This window comes from Melanotaenia boesemani, chromosome 12, assembly GCF_017639745.1.
Source record: "Melanotaenia boesemani isolate fMelBoe1 chromosome 12, fMelBoe1.pri, whole genome shotgun sequence".
Lineage (NCBI taxonomy): Eukaryota > Metazoa > Chordata > Actinopteri > Atheriniformes > Melanotaeniidae > Melanotaenia > Melanotaenia boesemani.
The window spans coordinates 31,618,715-31,638,912 of record NC_055693.1 but is presented as its reverse complement, the minus strand read 5'-3'; the positions used below and the strand labels follow the sequence as shown (position 1 = coordinate 31,638,912).

Sequence of the window (20,198 nt, the reverse complement as noted above, 5' to 3'; positions counted from 1 at the left end):
GGATCCATTCGCAGACTAAATAATTTCTATGTCCATCGTACACACAGTATCTTAAATTCCAATAAGGAAAAGACCAAAGTAACAACACTGGATCCCTCCTTGTATAAATGGTTTCCTTTTCTCAGTCCAACAAGCCATTCATTTAAAAAGCTCAGTGTTAAAATGGACTTTGAGTTTAAGCTTGACAGTCAAGGCAGTTATACAATCAATTCCTTTTTTCAGTGTTTAAGTGCTACATTAATAAAGTTGGATTAGATCTCAAATAAACTTGAGGCTCAGAATTAACCTTATTTTTTATGCCTTTGAACAAGATGCTTAAGAAGTCTGTGAAAATGTAATCACAGTGTAACTATGTAATGTCATTTTAGGACATATGAAGAACACATTTAACACACCTAAACAAGCTGTAATTGTTGCTTGAGTCAAGTCTTTAAGTACTAAAATTTGGAATATTAGAGAACCACAAATCAAGAAAGTCTTAAGAAGAAAGCTCTGAATGCATCAACTGAGACTCATTCAGATCAAAAATAAGGATGATAACACAGAAGAAGTCGATTATCACTATATGTCAAGGAGTATATTTGGTGGATAAATCATACTGGAATGTTATCAGAAAATATTTCACAGAATAAAATGTGTTATCTGGTGAACTCATTCCTGGAAACAGCTGCTGTGTCCTTGGTTCACATTCTCCGAATCACAAACTATGCTGTCCTTCTCTGCATTAGCTGAAGACATTTAGTCCTCTCATCCTGGATTATAGTCTGAGGTTTTCTCTGAAGGTGGTCACAGCTTCACCTTCCCAGCCAGTGGACTGCTGGGGTAAAGCTGTGAGAAGCGACCCAGAGTCCAGACTGGGAAGACGTTTCTGTAGGAGGTGTAGCTAATGGCACAGCTCTTGTTGAACACACCTGCGATGTTCTCCTGGAAAGGAGGAAAAACAGATAAATCTACTATTATATTTCATACCATCATTGTATCATGTCCTTATTTGGATTCATGGCAGAGTAAAAGCAGTATAATGTTGAGTGCATGGGTTGTAACTTGCAGAATCACCTGTGGCCAGTCTCCACTGGGCAGCTGCTTATCAATCAGGAGGCGAACGCCTCTCTCTATGGCCTGCTGGTTGGGATGTCTGCTTATACACAACAAGAGATTTGGTGAAAATGATGGATGGAAACACTTCAATCTGAACAAAACACACCCTAATCAAATCTGAGTTATTCTTTACCTCACAGCCATGAGTCCTAACAAAGCCCAGCAGGTATTGTGGGTCTGAGCAGTGCTGCTCTGGATGTAACGACGCTGCTCACACGACTCAAAGTCCTCCCCCCACCCTCCGTCCGACATCTGCCGGTCCAGCAGGAACTGACAAGCTTTCTGAACCTCCTCACACACGTCCCTGATCACAAAGAATGCAGCCATGTTGGTTCACAAGTCCTGTTCAGCACCATCAAGAGTTCTTGTAGCTTTTTTTAACTTGACCTTTTTAACTTACTCCTTCTTGTAGATGTGGCCCATGCAGGCAAAAGCTTCGAGGCCAAACCAGGTTCCATATGTCAAGCACACTCCCCAGGAGCTGAACGCAAGAAACAAAAAGACTGATTATAACCTGTTTGTTAGGTTTCAGGTAGTAAAACACCAAGTCTACACCCACCCTTCCCAGGACCCATCAGGTCTCTGCGTCTTTCTGCAGTACTCCAGTCCGTCTCTTAGAGTGGACCTGACGAAAAAACAGTTTCCTCTTTAACCTCAACAATAATCTGAAAATGCATACAGAATACGATGATCTGCAAATCTCATCAACTCATATTTTATTCCCAGTAGAACATAAACAACATATCAGATGATGAGACTGAAACATTTTATCATTTCATGGAAAATATGAGCTGATAGTGACTCTGAAGGCAGGAACACATCTGTAAAAAGTAGTTCCTGGGTGATGTTCAGCATCATGTAGCATCTCTTCTTTTAACATGTCTGTAAACATCTGGGAAGTAAGGAGACCAGTTGCTGGAGTTTTAGGAGAGAAATGTTGTTCCATTCTGGTCTGATGCAGGATTCTAGCTGCTCTACAGTCCTGGACCTTGGTTGCTGGATTTCTGCTTCCATGATGCTCCAGATGTTGTGTACTGGTGAAAGTTCTGGACTGCAGGCAGACCAGTTCAGCAGCTGGACTCTTCTCCTGTGAAGCCATGCTGCTGTGATGGATGCAGGATGTGGTTCAGCATCGTCTTGCTGAAATCTGCAAGGCCTTCCCTGAAAGAGACGTTGTCTGGATGGAGCAGATGTTGCTCTAAAACCTCCATGTACTTTTCAGCATTGATGGAGCTTCACAGATGTGGAAGCTGCCCACGCCATAGGCACCAATGCAGCCCCATCCCATCAGAGATGCAGCTTTTCACCTGTCCACTGATAACAAGCTGGATGCTCCCTCTCCTCTTTAGTCTGCAGGACACACCGTCCATGCTTTCCAGAAAGAATTTCACATTTTCACTCAACTCACCACAGAACAGTTTTCCACTTTGCCTCAGACCATTTAAATAAGCTTTGGTCCAGAGAAGACGGTGCTGTTTCTGGATCCTGTTCACATCTGGCTTCTTCTTTGCATGATGGAGCTTTAACCTGCATTTGTGGATTTCAGGGTGAACTGTGTTTACAGACAGTGATTTCTGGAAGTCTTCCTGAGTCCATGCAGTGGTTTTCAGGAGAGGATCATGTCTGGTTTTAATGAAGTGCTGCTTGAGGACCTCAAGATCACCAACATCCAGTTTTTGTCTTGTTGCATGCACACAGAGATTCCTCCTGATTCTCTGACTCTGTAGATGATATTATACACTGTAGATGGTGGGATTTTTTAATCTTCCACAATTTTCATTGAGAAACATTTTTCTGAAATCATTGCTAAATTTTTAGACTAGTTTGTCTCAGATTGGTGAACCTCTGTCCATCTTTACATCTGAGAGACTCTGCCTCTCTGAAATGCTCCTTTTATACCCAGTAATGTTACTGACTTGGTGCCATTTAACCTAATTAACTGCTAAATGTTCCTCCAGTTGTTTTTGACATGCACCAATTACTTTTCCAGCCTTTTGTTGCTCCTGTTCTTACTTTTTACAAACACGTTGCTGCCATCAGATTTAAAATGAGCTCATGTTTTCCATGAAATTATAAAATTTCTCAGTTTCAGCTTTTAATATATTGCTACTATTTTTTGGAAATAAAATATGGGTTAGTGAGATTAGCAAAGCATTGTGTTCTGTTTTTTATTTACATTGTGCACAGCATCCCAAGTTTTTGGGAAATCAGGTAATATGTAAACAGAGAAAAACCCAGGGTTTCTTGTGTACCTAATCTCCTCAGCACGGTGATCAGGGTAGTTTTTCTGGAAGTGCCTCAGAGCCTGCATTACTGCCGAGGTACACTCCACGTATGTATAATCTATCATTATGTCGCCTGTTGCAGACAAAGAAAGAAATGATCATACATTTCACAACACATACTGGATCCTCTTTTTCACTCCCTACAGATGAAGATAAGGTCCTAAAAGTTTTCCAGCTTCTAAAGGTCGGTTGGTTTCCTGGTTTCACATCAACATTGCAGGTGAGTCAAGGTCCTGGCAGCATCAGCAGAGGCAAGCAAAGGCTTTTATGTCACTTTGTTGATTATAGGTATTTGGTATAATATCATTAAGAGACTTACCAAACACCTCAGAGGGGTTGAGCAGCTCCAGGAGTCTCCCTCCTCTCTTAGTTTCATATGTGGCAAACCCACCATCTGTGTTTCTCATGCTCAGCAGCTACAAAGATACGACAGAAACATGAAGAAAAGGTGAAAATGTTGCAAAATTACAACAGGACAGGCAGCTGAAATGTCTCTGTTGCCTGAAGTGTTTGGTTATAATTAGATATTTGGTAGGGTTGTAACAAGCCCCCATTACTCAAACAAAAGAGTAAGTCCTCTATCTGGTATTTGATCATTTGTATGAAATTTTATTTACTTTATTTATAAATTCTGCACACTGGTTTGATGGTAATGACTTTCTATGAGCTGCCGTGACTGAAGTTTCAGCTTTCTGTTAACATACTAACAGCATACACAGTCAGAATATCACATGGGTCCATCAATGAATTCCACAATTAAAAATAGGGATTATAAGAATATATGGTTTGTTTGTCTCTGTGATGGAGTGGTGACTTGTCCAAGGTGGACCTTGGATAGCCGAAAGCAGGTATGGAAAATGCTGAATGAATGAATTTACAGAGGTTATTCTTGGGATTCTGGAAACATATGCTATTTGCCCGATACTGTCTGTCTACTGCAGATGTCCGGATGTGTCTATTGCAAATTTATGGTGGATTATGAAGATACATACAGCAACAACCAGGTCTACACATGTAGAAGATGTTGAAGTAGTTACCTGTAGTGCAGTCATAGCTGCACCTGAGGTCACTGGATCCACTCACCGATGAAAACATGTTCATAACATTCACCACCATGCTTGGCTTTTTATATTTCCTATGCCCATCTTTACCACTCCATGTCAGTAAGTCTTACACACTCTAGGAAGAGATTTAAAATGAGACACTAACTATTGACCTGATTTCCTCTGGTTGCTCATTCCAGAATTTAAAGATGTATTACGTTCCTTTCTGACCATAAAACTTCATGTCTGGACGCATTTAATGGCACAGTGACATCTGTTATGTGCATTTCTGGAGCCGTCGCTGTCCAGCAGCCTTGCGAGGCTGAGAAACCACACTATGCAACTTTTCATCTGGGACGGCGCGTGACGTTACAGGCTGTTTTGAACACACACCGTGGCTGATTCAACAGAGAAACCTAAGAAAACATCATTGGACTAAGAGAGGACAAAACAAAAAGGACAACAGGAGCTAAGACAAGAGTCAAGTGTAGAGGCAAAAAAGTTACTCTGTCAAGGATGAGGAGTCTGGTTCTGAAGTGAAAAATGATTACCAGTTTATTGAACACAGAATTAAAATACAAAGAATAGAATTGCAATTCGAGAGACTGTTCAGAAGTCTGACAGCACAGAGATCTGAAGAGAAGCTGATAAGAAACACACATGCAGCATCTTTTAAGCAGAATCATATATCTTGTAAATTATAAACAAAGAGATTGTCTGTTCCTCACACAGGATTAGACACTTCAGCAAACCTAATGAGCTTTTGCGCTTTATTAACGCACATAAACAACCCCAGTGACATTAAGGCAGGATGCCCTGCTGGGTCATCCTGAAGGTATCTGGCTAGTATCAGATGAGTCACACAGGTCAGTGTGAACTGTTCTAAGGAATCATCCACTTTTACGATAGCAAAAGGCTACTCAGCATTAAACTCTATTACCAAGAACTTAAACAATCTGTTTACCTTGAGAGTGATCAGTATAACACAATATAGTAAAGGGAATATATGAAATTTCCACAACACAAGTCGTTTACTGTCTGGCTTTCAGCTTTTTAAAAGGCTGTAAAAGGTTTGATAAATATCAGGGTGAGAGGCCATGAAGGACTTTACAACTCAACAGTAAAATCTTGAAATCATTTCTCAAACATACTGGGAGAAAATCTAAGATGCAAACAGAACTAATGTGCTGTCTTTTCTAGGTTGCAGTTAAACATGTGGCAGCTGGATTGATGGATTTCTGGGAAAGACGTGTGAAAAGGCTGCTGCAACAGTTTAGGTGTGAGGAGATAAAACTGGATGGACTCTGTATGTATTGTATGCAAACACATACACATGCTTTTTTTAAAAAAAAGATTTATGCATTGTTGGCATTAAACATTAAATGTCTTTAAATTTTCACAGTGAAACTGGCTGGAAAAAAACATAACATTACTTCCTTTGTGCTGGTTAAATAAAGGTTTGAAGAAATAGAAAAACTCACCACATTGACAGCATCATACAGACGCTCGGTGGTGACGGGCTCCCTGATGGAGGGGCAGAGCTCCTCCAGCAGCATCAGGGACTTCAGGCCCTCTGCAGTGCAGTCAGCCACGATCCAACCACAGTCACGAGTACTGAAGGGGAAACCTCCCTGACAAACAGGGACACAGACGTACACACACATGGATTTCCTTTTCTGTTTGGAGGGAATTTAAAAAGAAAGCGTTGGTATTGTGTAATATTGGCTGTACCTTGCTGTTGTGTCTGTAGTATTTCTGGTATTCAGGAGGATTCTCGGGTATCTGGATGAGTGACATGAGAAAACATTTAGAAGAGAAGCAAACATTCATGTCACAGCTTTGATCTTTGGTTCTCCTGAATGCCTTCGGTGCTGCCGTTAACAGAGTATCAAGTTTAGGAAGGTTTCTTTTTTTTTTTTTTTTAACTTGTCCTGTCCAGCATCATAGCAAGCAAAATGATAATCTGGTTGCTGTATCGTGCTGAACAAATTTGCTCTGCCAAGGGGAGGCTTATAGGTAAGGCTCCTCTTGATAATCTGATTCATTTATTTAATTATTTACTTTGAATCACGGAATCTATGTAATCTTGCTGGACCTGACCGGAGGGGACAGAAAAAGATGGAAAATAGCAAAAAGAGCAAAAGGGAAAGAAGAAAGGAGACAAAAAGATCACAGACAGAAGGAAAACGACCCTTCAGTCCACACCATCACCAGACAACAAACTGTTACACCTGTACATGAACACACCAGAAAATTTCCTACAACTTTTACAAAAGCAGAAACATACACACAGAAAAAAACTAGTCATTAAGAGTTTTTAAATAATAACCAAATCAAAAAGACATAACAGCGACCAGATACTAACTCACAGGAAAAAAAAATAAAAAAAAATAAGTAAATTATCGCTTAGTATTAAAACCCACTAGACAACTAAGTGACTGTGTCAGCATGCAGACCAGGGGAAACAAGGAGTGATCAGTGATGAAGAGTGATGAGTGAGATCATGCAAATGCGACCACGCCTCCACGGAGGCCAGAGGCAGACCAGGGCCAGAGGCCCGGGCCCCCAGCAGCAGACCCGGAGCACCAACCCAAGCCACCCCACCACGAAGATTGACTCCAGCCCCACCCAAAGAGCGGCAGAGGAGAGCCCCAGCAAGAGCCCCCCACGGTCCCGGGGCACAGGCCCCAGTGGGCCAAGATCAGCAGCCGCCGGCCCCGCCAGGGACCGGTTACCCAGGGCAGCCCAAGCGAAGGGCCCAGGGCCCCAGGAGCCCAGGGGCGGCCGCCCCACCCCCCAAAGGCAGAGGGCCCGCAACATGCCTAGGAGGACCAGGCCCCCCCAGACAGCCACCCGGCATAGGCCAGCACACACCCCGATGTCCCAGCCGCACACCCCGGGAACCAGGGTGCTATTGGCCCCCTCCCCCCATTCCCCACCTGCTCCCTATATAACCCCACACTCACACCCTCCCCCACGCCGCACCCACAATCACTCACCACCACACAGTCACGCCACACACAACCCACCCACCATGCCCCGTGGGGGACACCCCAGGGGGACCAGAGGACAGCGAGCCCCAAGCACCCCCCCTTGACCCAACACCCACAGAGCCAGCAGCCCACCAGCGCAGCCACTCTGGGACCCGGCCCCGGGGCAACCACCTCACCCCGCCCGCCCCGGACACACACAAGGGGAACAGGGATGTGAGAGGTCCCCAATACACTCTCCCTCCCTGCTCCTGACTGTTTAGGTAGTGTGTGTTGTGTGCAATTAAAATTGAGGGGCAGTGACATCGATGAGCCGCGGGAGCCGCCATGCACCGCATGCCATGCCCCCCAGGTGTTGTTTGTGTGTTGTGTTTCTTGTGTTTTGGTGTCTTGGTGCAATTAAAACAGAGAGGCGAGTCGCCACGGGGTGCATCCAAGGAGACCACTGAATGGTCTCCTCCGCTCCACTCAGCATGGCTCCACGCCTCCCAACTCCCTACTTGTGTGTGTGTGAGACAGAGAGAGCAGGGAGTAAGAGGGGTCCGGGGATGTACGTCCAGAGACGGGATGTACATCCAGAAGCAAACTTCCCTCTGGATGATGAGCCTCTAGTGGCATTAGGCACCCCTGCTCCCCAGGAGGCCCCCCAGGGCAAGACAGGCCAGGCAAGGCCGCCCCCCACGACCAGGCCACTCAGGGACCACAGCCAGTGAGCCATCACCAACCCTAGAAAGTACCCACCCTCCCATACCCCTAACGGGGAATGAGAGGATGGGGACAGACCCACGGCCCACCCCCCCCCCCACAAGTGCACTTAACACACACCGGTTTCCTTGCACACTCCCGCTCATCCTAACTCATATATGCCCTCTCAGCCCCACCCACACAATATAAACACTCACACGGCATCCAACCCTCCCACTCTCACTCCCCAGACACACCCCCACTCATCCTAACGCATGCATACACATGCACACAAACATACCCCCCCATTCACACAAACATCCAAAGTATAGACACACACACACAACATACAGGCATCCGTCTCACACCCCAGCACCTCCACCTATAATCCCCCGAATCCCACTCAGCCCTCCTTCAAACCCCTGCACCCCCCCTGCCCCCGGGCCATACCCTGGTTCCCAGGGCGTCAACCAGACACCAGGAAGGTTTCTTCAGCTCAGGAAAGGACGTGTTTTATAAGTAGTGTTTGTTTCCACTGGTGGGTGAGATGCCTGGTTAATGTACCTGAGTGATGGTGAGAAAGTGATGGGCTTCACAAAGACACCCTGCCAGTCTGGGGTCTTTTTGGGCTCCTGCCTAAAAGATTTCAAACATACGCATAACATGATTAAAACTCTTACATTTTTTCACTCAGTACAACATGTTGTGGCCAAGTTTAGCTTAAAACACTGGAAGTTTGGCAGGACATTTTTATGTTACCTCAAGAAAAGCCTGAACAGCAAAACAGGTATCCCAGAGCTGAGATCCATTTGTTCCCTATAAGGAAGAGAAATGACATGAAACTTCTTTTATGAGACAAAACAACGTATGAAACTATGGATTTATTGACATTAGGAGGTCAAAGAAGTTGGTCAGATCAAATTGATGCTCTGGTAGTTTTCAGTCATCATTTTGTGCCTGTCTGAGCACTTTAATCTTCCAAAATGAGCCAAAAATAGAAGAAAAATTTCACCTGCATTTTCATGCCGTCCAATCCCAACCTGCAATACAGAAAACTCACCATCAGCCTGTTTTCATCTTTCATCATTTTCAGCTCCATGAGTGTGTTTTGTTTTGTTAATAATCATTTAGGTGGCAGCTGACTGACCAGAGATAGTCGGGGATCCTGGACACATGCTCCTGAAAGGCTGGTGAGGAGGGACCGTCGACATGCCAGCGAACCAGCATATTGATAGTCTTGGAAATCTAAAGAGAAAAGCAAACCGTTTAATTTTAAACCTTCATTTTTTTCAAAGTTTTGAATCAAATGATATGAAATCATGAAAATAAGTGTTATATTTTGCTAATTTCGTTGACTTCATGCATCTTGTTTTAATTAACATGTTCTATTTAAGTGTGTTTCCTTATCTCATAACGCAGCTATCCTCTTTTCCTTGCGAACTTTTCTTTTGGGATATGTGAATATTTATTACCGGTCCGATGCTGATACATTTGGTGAAGCGGTCATCAGCCTGGATGTGTTCGTACAGCTCTTTGACAGCCTTTTCTCTCAGTGTGGTGCTGTGGTGGGCTTCATACACATTCAAAACCACTGAAAAGAAACAGGAACAGTGTTTGGTATTTTTACTGTTATTTATCCCTATAATGCCACAGGTATCATATTTGAATCATACAGTTTCTGAGACCTTTTGAATCAGTTTATTGTAAAAACTGCTCAAAACGCTGTTGTACACAATCTGATACCTGTCTTCTGCCCCCTGGTGGAAACTAGGAGCCAGAAGCCTTTACAACAGTAGTTTGGACATATCACATGGTAATAAATGTTAAATATACAAAAATATATTTGTTAATTATTCTTTTACATTTTATTAAAGGGCCAAATATAAAGTTCAGATTAAAAAAAATGTTTGATTTTTCTCTCCATTTTTTCTTGGGTCGGGTTTCAAAGGGTTGCATTTATTCAAACAGGCTATGGTATGACTTAAAGATTTAAGTCATACATGGGCTGTTCTCTGTTAGTTAGAGGTTAGAGGTCCAGCCTTTGACTAGACCATCTAAACTCATTTCTTCAGCAGGATGCTGAGGGTCATTGTCCTGCTGGGACCTCCATCCCAGTCTCATATATCTGGAGGAATGAAACAGTTTTCCTCCAGAATTTCCATGGATTTCGCTCCATCCATCATTCTCTCAGTTCTGACCAGCTTCACAGTCCATGCAGATGAAAAAATCACAAAATGATGCTGCTATCACCGCGTTTCCCTGCAGTGATGGAGTTCTTGGAGTTTTCACTGAAGTTCATTTTAGTTTCATCTGGCCAGAGGACCTTCTTCTAAATGTTCAGGGAGCTTCTCACAGAAATTATGTGGTTTAATCTGCCAAAAGCTGCACCTTATTTGATTAATTATGTGACCTCTGTAGGTAACTGGCTGCATCAGATATTATTTAGGAAAAGGAGTTTTAAAACACATGCTTTTACCTTTACTGCAAGCCACTGTGTTATTGCAGAAAAATAAGATTTAACCACATTTATTGTTCATTTTTAAGCATTTTGATGGATGCCTGAAGATCAGAGGAAAACCATGTATCCCTGCTTCCAAATTCACTTACAAAACGTGAAAATACAACTGTAAATGCATGAACACACAATTGCTGACAATGTAAAGCGTGTTAGCGGGTTAATCATCATTGTGTTGTGCATACATACTGTAGGCGAAGTTCAGCAGTGTGCTGTGAGGTGTGTACATGTCACATGCTGCCACATTGTTCCTCTGAGCAGGCCAGTTAATGGTGGAATAATCCTGGACATACAGCTCCTAGAGGATTAAATAAGTTAAACAAACACTCACGTAGTTTTTATGTTCATGATGCCTAGAGACATAAAAATAATAATAAAAAAATGTTATTAATATATTCACCTTATAGTACCAGTCAAAAATTTGTAGACACTCCTGGTATTACACATTACTACAGTACACAACCTCAAATGATTAAAAAAGTAAACCAATATTTTACTCATCAATAAAACCTTAAAAAATTAAATGTTGAAAGCTGAAGACACTATTTCATGAAAATTATGAGCTCATCTTTAATTTTGATGGCAGAAACATCTAAAAAAAAAGCTCCACTTTTGATCCATCTGACAAAAAATCTGTTTTCTACTTTCAGTTTTCAGTTTGACTGCTTTTTGTCTTTTTTCTTTTTGTCCTAGAAAAGATGCAGATGTTTCTGGATCATGTTCACATGTCGGGATGCAAGGAAGCCCTGATGCAGAGCGGCGGCACAATCAGGTGCTGAGGTAGTAGCAGAACAGCTGGATGGATGCAGTTAGAGCAAACGACACACCAGATCCCCGTTGGCCGAACATCCCATGTGTTAGACCAGGAGAGAATATACAAACAACAGCGCTGGGAAGCCCGAAGAGGGCGGCTGCAGGGGCTGGTGGGGAGAAGCATGCATGCAGGGATTTCTACAGGTTTTCAGACTCCACTGGTGATATTGTGTACTGCATATTTGAAATCTTATGTTAAAAAATATTTTCTGAAATTGCTCCACAGTTTGTAGATGCAGTACTTTGCAGGCTGCTGAATGTTTGCCCATCTGAAACTTTGCCTCTCTAAGGTGCTCTTGTTTCCTAGCCTGTCGCCAGGTAAACTAATTATTTACAACACATTCCTCCATCTGCTTTAGCACTGTTTAGTTTCTACATGTCTACATTCTACACTTACATAACTGAACATATGAGACAGATTTAGGTCAGGGATCAGAAACTCCAGTCATCGAGGAACACTCTCCTGCAGGTTTTAGATGTTTCCTTGCTGCAATACACCTGACTGCAATGAAATGGTTCTCCAACAGTTTGTTGTCAAGTTCTGTACAAGCCTGCTAATGACCCATTAATCTGAATCAGGTGTGTTACAGCAGGGAGACAGCTACAACCTGCAGGACACCAGCCCTCAAGGGCCGACGTTGCAGATCCCTGATTTAAGAAAAAATAAACTCCTTAAACGTATGGAAACGACAGGAAGAAATTAAGCTGTTAATATTAAGAAATAGATTTAAATTCCGTTGTGTTGCGATATTCATAAAGTCCATCCACCTTGTCTGTTATAAAAAGATTAAACAGGACACTGCAGGCAGTTTTTCACTTATAAAAATCTTATAAGTAAAAATTTGCAAGTAAAAATTTAAAATATAAAATTTAAGAGGAACAGACACAACACAACACAATGTAGAGAGCAGTCTGACAATTTTCATTTAACTATGAGAGACATCACATAGTAAAAATGAACTATGAACTGAAAGATATTGTCAAGTCTTAATGTAATGAGCCCTCTTGTGGTTCATGGAGGGTCTGGCACCTGTCTGAGGCTGAGAACCAGGGGGTCTTCCTCTGCAGTCAGCCTGACAGCATAACAGAAACTCATGGGCAGGTAGACCTGACGACAGTGACACCACAGGGTGGAGGGGTGGGCTGGCATCCAGGTGGGGAACAACCTGAAAACAGACACAGCTGTTTTTAGAACAGGTCGATTTTTAGAGAGGAAATGTTCATCTCTGGTTGAAGAGAACAACATGGACGGTTGGTTCTTACCACATCTCTGGTAGTAATGTGTTCATCCCCTCCCAGCTGTAGACGTTTAAAATAGACAACCAGAATTTACCCCATGATGGAATCCCAACAGCACCACCTGCACACCAACCACACAGAGAGCTTCAGTAGTCCCCCAGAAATCATGACACAGTAATATACATTTAGCATAGTTTGTAAATTAGTAGCAGAAATTATACTTTCTCATATCAGACTAAGCTGGGATGATGTGGAAAATGTACATAATAAAAGTAAACAAAGTAAAACCCAGCAGAAGCAGGTTTTATCTTTCAATATATCTAATTTTACATTTTCAGTCTGCAGCACATTCAGAAAAAATAAGATTTTACAACCTTGTAATGTTATTCCTTCTTATTACACTTAACAAGTATTCTGGTATTAAGGAGAATAAACCATGAAGCATTACAGGTGGTATTACAGGAGTTTACCACAACAGCTGGAGGTCGTTGCTGTTGCTCTTTGTTTAAAGTTCTTCATGTTTTCTCCATATGAGACAGGTCAGGATCGCGGGCACACCAGTCCAGTACCTGCATCCAGCCCACTTACAATCATGCCTTTGTATCATCTTTTTAAAAATTAAAGCCCCAGGAAAAAAGAGACATCTGCAATTTATTTTCTTAAATTAGCATGTCTGAAAATTACGTCCAAAAATTAAATACATCACACATCTCATCCTGCTTTATGAGGACAACAAAGCTGCAGCCTGGTAGAGGGATGACCACAAGGTCATCACTCAAGACCCGTAGACGAGCATCCAGTGACCTTCAAACATGGTGACAAACTGAGACTGACATGAAGGTCACGGCAAACAGGTGGAAACGGGCTCCTACAGCCCTGAAGTTCTGAAAAATCTGTTCCCTTAAACTGTAAGCTCATCTAGGTTGCAGGCAGCAGTTTCACTTCTCTCTGAACTTTTTTTTACCACGTTTGAAAAGGGCAACAGCATCCAGCTAAGATCCATCATCTCCACGCTCAATCCTGCCAACTCGGTTCTCTCCATCAGCACAGCAGACGTGGTGAGAGCCTTCGAAAGGACTAAAATGAGAACATCTCCAGGACCAGATAACATCTGTGGGAGGACTGTGCTGAGCAGCTGGGAGGTGTTTGTTTCCTCACCTGTTCCAGGGCTCTCTGACCAGCAGCACAGTCCCAGCTATGTGGAAACACTCGACAGTGATTCCCATCCAGAAAAAAGGCACCACTGAGGTTCTGAATGACCTCAAACCTGTGGCTCTCACCTCTCTGCCTATGAAGGCCATAGAGAGGACCACATCATTAAGATTACCGACCCAGTGATCTTAAATACCATCTATAAGCATCTGGAAATCCCCAGCCCCTCTACCAGATTCCTGTTTGCAGGCTTTTCATCTGCAAGCAACATCCGTGCTGAGAAACTTTCTACATGCTTCTCTCTGGACCACCAACTCACCCTGTGGATAACTGACTTCCGACACCCTTTCTACCTCCACTGGCTCTCCCCAAGGTTGTGTCCTCTCTCCTCTTTTACATCCTTTATACCAGGGGTGGCCAACATTGGTCCTCAAGAGCCACAATCCTGCAGGTTTTCCATGCATCCCTGCACCAACACACCTGACTCAAATTAAATGGAACAGCCTAAAAGGATCTGCACAATGACCCATTAGTTTAAGTCAGGTGTGTCGGTGCAGGAATGCATATAAAACCTGCAGGATGGTGGCTCTCGAGGACCGACGTTGGCCACCCCTGCTTTATACAGATGACTGCAGATCCAACAGCCAAATTCAACAGTATTGTGTGGACTGGTGTGAAAGCTCCTGTCGAGCTCAACATAACTAATTCAACTAAGGAGATGATTGTGACCTCTTATCTTCCAAAAACAGAAAGAACTGGTTGAGGCATGATCATTCAGGATGAGCCAGTGGAGACTGTAGAGAAATACAAACACCTGGGAACTATCTTTGACAACCTACTGAGTTTTCCTCTAACAGAGAAAATCTTTAAGAGGTGCCATCAGAGACCGTTCCTTCTTAGGAAACTGAAATCCTTTAGGGTGAACAAGGACATTCTGACCACATTCTATAACATGATATTAGGCTTTTATTGAAAATGTAATTTCCTGTTCTTTCACCTGCTGGTACTTTTCTATCACACTACAGAACAGGAACCCTCTGCTCAGTGTGGTCACGGTCTGTTTATTGAGCAGCTGGTAAGAACTCGTACAGCTTTCTGTGACCAGCAGACTGTAATCCTGGCAAGCAGGATTTTAAAGGACCCCTCCCGTGCTCTGTTTCCAGAGTTTCGGTGGCTCCTCTCAGGACGCAGACTGTAGGACACAGAGGAGGAGGTCTACCTTCGTCTGTAGGGCTGTCCAGCTTCTGAACGCTGAACGCCTCCTAAATAACAGAAGCACTTTAATCACCATCATGTCTTTTTAATGCCACTCTGTGAATGTTGTCTGCCGTCTGTGTTTGTTGCCTGTATTATTTTTTAACTTATTTATTAAGATACTGTTATGCCTTTTTAAAAGTGCCCCGTAGGGACAAAAAAGTTAAATGAATTGAATTAAATGAACCTTCATCAGTGAGAAGCAGGCTAGACTACTTAGCAAAGAATTTTGACCTCAGCACATCCGCAATCCGCAAAAAAGGCCTGCAAAGACTTTATTTTCTGTGCAGACACTGATGGTTTTATTTTATAAATCTTTTATTGAGTTTGTTTAAATGTTCTGTGTTATTGGCTGGTATGGAAACCTCACAGTGCAGAACAAAAACCGTCTGTCAGATATCGTCGGAGTAGCCAGTAAGATAACTGGCTCACAGCCGCGCTCTGTCAGATATTTATAATCTACAAGCATCAAGGAAGGTGCAACCGATCCTGGCCAGCTCTGAGCACCATCATCAGAATTTGTTCTTCGCCCCTCTGGGCGGAGATATAGGTTCCCCAGCGTTAGAAGCAGTGGGTCTAAATTTTCCTCTATTCCAAGTGGAATAAATGTCCTTAAGTTGCACTTTTATAGATTTATTTTTCTGTTGATGTATTGATTTTACCCTTTTACTTATCCATGGTTGTAATGTTGTGATTGTTGATTTTATTGTATTGATTGTCTTAATTGTCTCTTGTATGTTGTACTGCACTGCAAACCAAATTTCCCCTTGAGAGACAATAAAGGAACTGAACTAAAGCAAAGCTGAATTATAGAGAAATAGTGAAATATTTAATATATTTCAATATTTATACAGAAATAGTGGTTAAAAGTTGGCCAATAGCAATTTGGAAAACTGGTGGAAGGCACACTATGAAAGCTGGGATTATATTTTAGAGTTATTCCACCTAATTCTGTTCTTTAGTCAAAGCGCTGTCACCATTTTGTTTAAAAGTGAGCGGGGGATGACATTTCTATGAATTAAACATGATCTGAAAACACATAATGCATATCTCTAAACACAATAGTTTAAAAAAGAACAGAAAAAATGAGGTAAAACTGTTCAGTTCACCTATAAAAAGATAAAACCTGAGAAACGGCAGACATGGTGAGCAGCCATGAGAAGGTAGGACCTGAATGCAGGACAAACTAGAGGGATCAGATGAACGTGGGAACCATCTTTTCTTTTGAATGTACAGTATATTCATAAAGAAAAGACGTTAATAGCTGCATTAAATATTAATATGAAATATCTTGGGTTGATAGTGTGAATTCTTTTTCTACGTGTACTATGATGTAAAGTTCAGATGGGAAATTAACAGGAAGTGAAAAATATTATTTTAACTTTGGAGAAGGGGAGGGATTTAATAAGTTTTACTTCTTCCCGCTCCTTTTCGAGCATGAACTTTGTTTAATTTTTCTTTTTTTGTATTTGGAATTTTCCTGGCTGTACATTTTTTTTTGTGTGTGCTTGAAATAAACTTACTACTACAAAAAAAAAAAAAAAAAAAAGTGTCCACAATGAAATAACGGAAGTAAATGCGTCGCTGTGAGGATAAACTTGAATTTATTCCTACCTTTGTTGTGGAGGTTATTCCTGCCACGAACCATGTCCGGATCATCCGGATCCACTCCCAGGATCCTCAGTGAGGTGTAGCTCAGTGCCGTGCCAAACACAGTAGACTTATCTTCAACATGTCTGCAGAGGAATAAAAAACACACTGCTGCCATGATCAGTGGTCCATGCAGGAACTTTGTTCTATTAATTATTGCTTGATTGATTGATCCTGTTTTTGCTCATTTTCTAACTAAAGGCTGCACAAAGTAGTGTCTAAATGACAATTACTAACACTAACATCGTCTCTGCTGCTCAGACTGCTCTCTACATCTACTGTCGACGTCTTCTGCACGCTCCTCTAGCTTCCACTACAACAGGAGGACGATTCAAGGAGCAGCAGCGGTCTGAAGCAGAAGCCTTAACTGTCTGATAGCTGCCTGCTGAAACTGGTTAAAGACACATTCACTCACCAGCTGTTTCATTAGATACACCTGCCCTTCTGCTTGTTACCACAAATATCTAATCAGTCAACCACATGACAGCAGTTCAACACATTTAGTCACATGGTCAACACTGAGCACCAGAATGAGGAAAAAGAGGACTGAAGTAACTTTGCACATGGCATGGTTGTTGGTGGACTGAATGTGTCATGATGCAGAAGCCGTAGGATCCAAATGTTGGACTGAACGGGGAGGTGCTGAAACCAACAAACTAACTAACCCAGGCCTGTAGCAGGAAGTACAAAGACTGTTCACAAACTAACAAAACACAAATAAAAATGACAGAAAGGTATGATTATTTTATCTTTGGGTGTGGATTGATTTCACCGACACTGTTGACTTACAGACCCCAGCCTCCATCTGGCAGCTGAACCGAGCGCAGGTACCTCACCATCTCCTTTTTCCAGGCCTCAGGCAGAGGGATCTTAGCCACGTGACACGTGATGAGGAGACCTGGAAAGTGTATTAAAAAAAGTTCATGACAAAAAAACTGCTGTCAAATCTTCCCGGTTTATTTTTGCATGAATGGCAGTAGAAATGGTGTTCATGTCTGGTGGGAAACAAAAGAATAATTTACCTGGGAGCAGGAAGAGAGGTCCACCATAGTCCCCTGCCCAGTGACCATCCTCTCCTTGGAGGCGACTGTAGAAGTTCATTCCTTTCACAGCAGCATCCACAGCAGTGTGGACGGCAGGAGAGTCGGCCACAAACTTACTCTGTGGGGAGAATCAGAAATAATCAGAAGGAAAATGTTCATTTTATGAGTTCACTCAGTTGTTCTAACAAGTCTGTTTATAGTTCGTTAGTTTTCAAGTGGATTTGCTTCTTAAGAACTCAATCAAAATTGAAGCACAAAAAAGTGAATCTACAACAAAAATTTACAAGAAAGTTTGTTTGGTGCCATTCAGGATGAAAAAGGACAGTCTAATTTCAGAAAAGAGAAAACAACTGAAGGCTTACAGTGTCCAGTCCTAGAGAATGGGCTTCCAGCATGCTCTGCTCTCTGTCTGGGGTGTCCTGGTCTTCCACGTAGCACCAGGTCTGCCTGCCCTCCACATTAGTCAGCCTCCAGCGGCTCAGATCTGTGGCTGGTTCGGTCTTGTGAGGACCCCCTCGCCTCCGCAGATACCTGAGCGGACAGAAAACACGGTGTCATAGTTTCCCTCATGATTTAATACAATGCCGGCTCTTCAATTTACAGCTAACAACAAGCAGAGCTATATTTAAGATGTAAAAAAATCAATCTTACCTGTTGATTTATCAGCATGTAAATGTGATAACAATAAATAGTCAGTTTACAACACAGAGATTAACTAGTCTGAACTTCCTGGTTAAATTTTATAAAATCTTTATAAAATCTTTCATATTAAAAAAGAAAAAAATGGTTTATCAGTTTAAAGCAAGTCTAAATTCTTGATTTATAAACCCATCTCTACCATATAAATTTAATCCAATAATTAAAAGTTCACTTCATCACAGTGTTTTACATAATATACCTTCATTACTTATGCATAACAACAGGAAGCTGCTTAATTCTTACACTTACAGAGTCACTCGGAGCTCCACCAGGCCATTGTTATTATTATTATTTTATTCGTTTATTTTTTGCCAATGATTGCGTCCCTTATTTCCAAGTTAGAAGCTCTAATGGCAAACAGATCCCAATTGCCCCAAGAATCCTTTAAAAATATCCTGGATCCTGGTGGTGATGTGGATCACCCCAAAATCTAATGACTGGTCCCTTATTTCATTGCTTCCTGGAAATTTAATCAAATCCATCAGTAACTAGCTAGCAGACAGACACACCAACACCTGTATACATGACCTCCATCTTGACGGAGGTAATAAATAAATAGAATCTTCTAAAACAAATTGTAAAAAGAGAACAAATAAATCTGATATCTTTTGTTTAATCTCTATGCACCTCTTAAGAAAATGTCAAAATCCTTAAAAGAGTTATTTAAAAATTATATGCATTTGTTTTCTTCACACTTTTTAAGCAGTGTGAGCAGTGTAAGCAGTGTACTTTTTAGTTTAGTTTAGTTTTTAGTTCCTACTATTATATATTAATTTATTTTTCATTTTCACTGCATCACATCTTTTCACCTACTTTAGTCCTGATCATAACTGCTAAATTTACTTGTGTTTTTAATAGTGATTTTTTGGTGGATATGATTATACCCTTGGATATTCAGTAATTGGTAATAACATTAATTTTAATTCATTAACTGAGCTTTGCAAGCTTAGTTTAAAAAAAAACGACGCTACCTTTTACCCATCATACAAAAATGTTCACATCTTAAAGGGTATTATTCTATCATATTTTATCAAGTGTTTTCATTTTATTTTTAAGAAGTAATTTTCACTGCATGAAATCTTTTGACCAAATTCAGTCAACTTTTCAGATTCCACTTATAATAAACAGCAATAAGAAACTAAAACATACATTATTTAATCAGTTTGAATTTGGGTTGAATTAGGAAGGCATTAGCTTAATAAATAAAATAAATTTATGAATGAATAAGTAAATGAAAACACTCACGTTCCCTGACTCATAGCGGTGTCAAAACGCCAGCGCTGAACACTGCTGAACGCTTGAACGATATCACTTAGAAAAGTCAGCAACACTCCTCCGTTTCCACGATGCTCACCGGGAATTGTAGTGCTAACAAAGCTATCCAGTTCATTTCTCGACGCAAAAAAACTGCATTTCCCAGGGGGCATTGCGTTGCCGTCTGACGAGTAGCCACATGGAAAGACATGAGCAGAGACTCCGCCGTCCAATCACGAAGCGCTTAGGCGGAGTAAGGGGTGGGTCTACGCGTAAGGTTGTCCAATCAGATTGCTATTTTGAGCAACACCACACAGCTGCTCACAACGGAGCCAATCACAAAATAGCTCGATCAACCACCACTGCAACTTATTCTTTTACATGAAAAATAACAATTTTATTTAACAATTTCATAATTCAGCATTAAAAAACTGGGACATTCAAAAATGAAGGCTATCTGCAAGCCGAATCTGGCTTTA

The 20,198-nt window shown here is 41.8% G+C and overlaps 1 protein-coding gene across 1 annotated transcript; it reads right to left on the bottom strand.

Annotated features, from left to right (window-relative positions):
- Positions 1-551: 551 nt before the first annotated feature.
- LOC121650099 (lanosterol synthase-like) lies at positions 552-19,787 on the bottom strand. Its single transcript, XM_042001409.1, has 22 exons — positions 19,711-19,787; positions 18,129-18,297; positions 17,746-17,884; positions 17,513-17,621; positions 16,688-16,809; positions 12,692-12,788; positions 12,459-12,594; positions 10,805-10,913; positions 9,573-9,691; positions 9,248-9,345; positions 9,113-9,140; positions 8,860-8,916; positions 8,665-8,736; positions 6,158-6,208; positions 5,908-6,057; positions 3,703-3,799; positions 3,351-3,456; positions 1,658-1,723; positions 1,499-1,579; positions 1,232-1,402; positions 1,057-1,135; positions 552-924 (listed from the first exon to the last, which is right to left on the bottom strand). Exons 1-22 carry the CDS (start codon positions 19,722-19,724, stop codon positions 787-789), a joined length of 2,208 nt encoding a protein of 735 aa, XP_041857343.1. The 5' UTR covers positions 19,725-19,787; the 3' UTR covers positions 552-786.
- Positions 19,788-20,198: the final 411 nt, after the last annotated feature.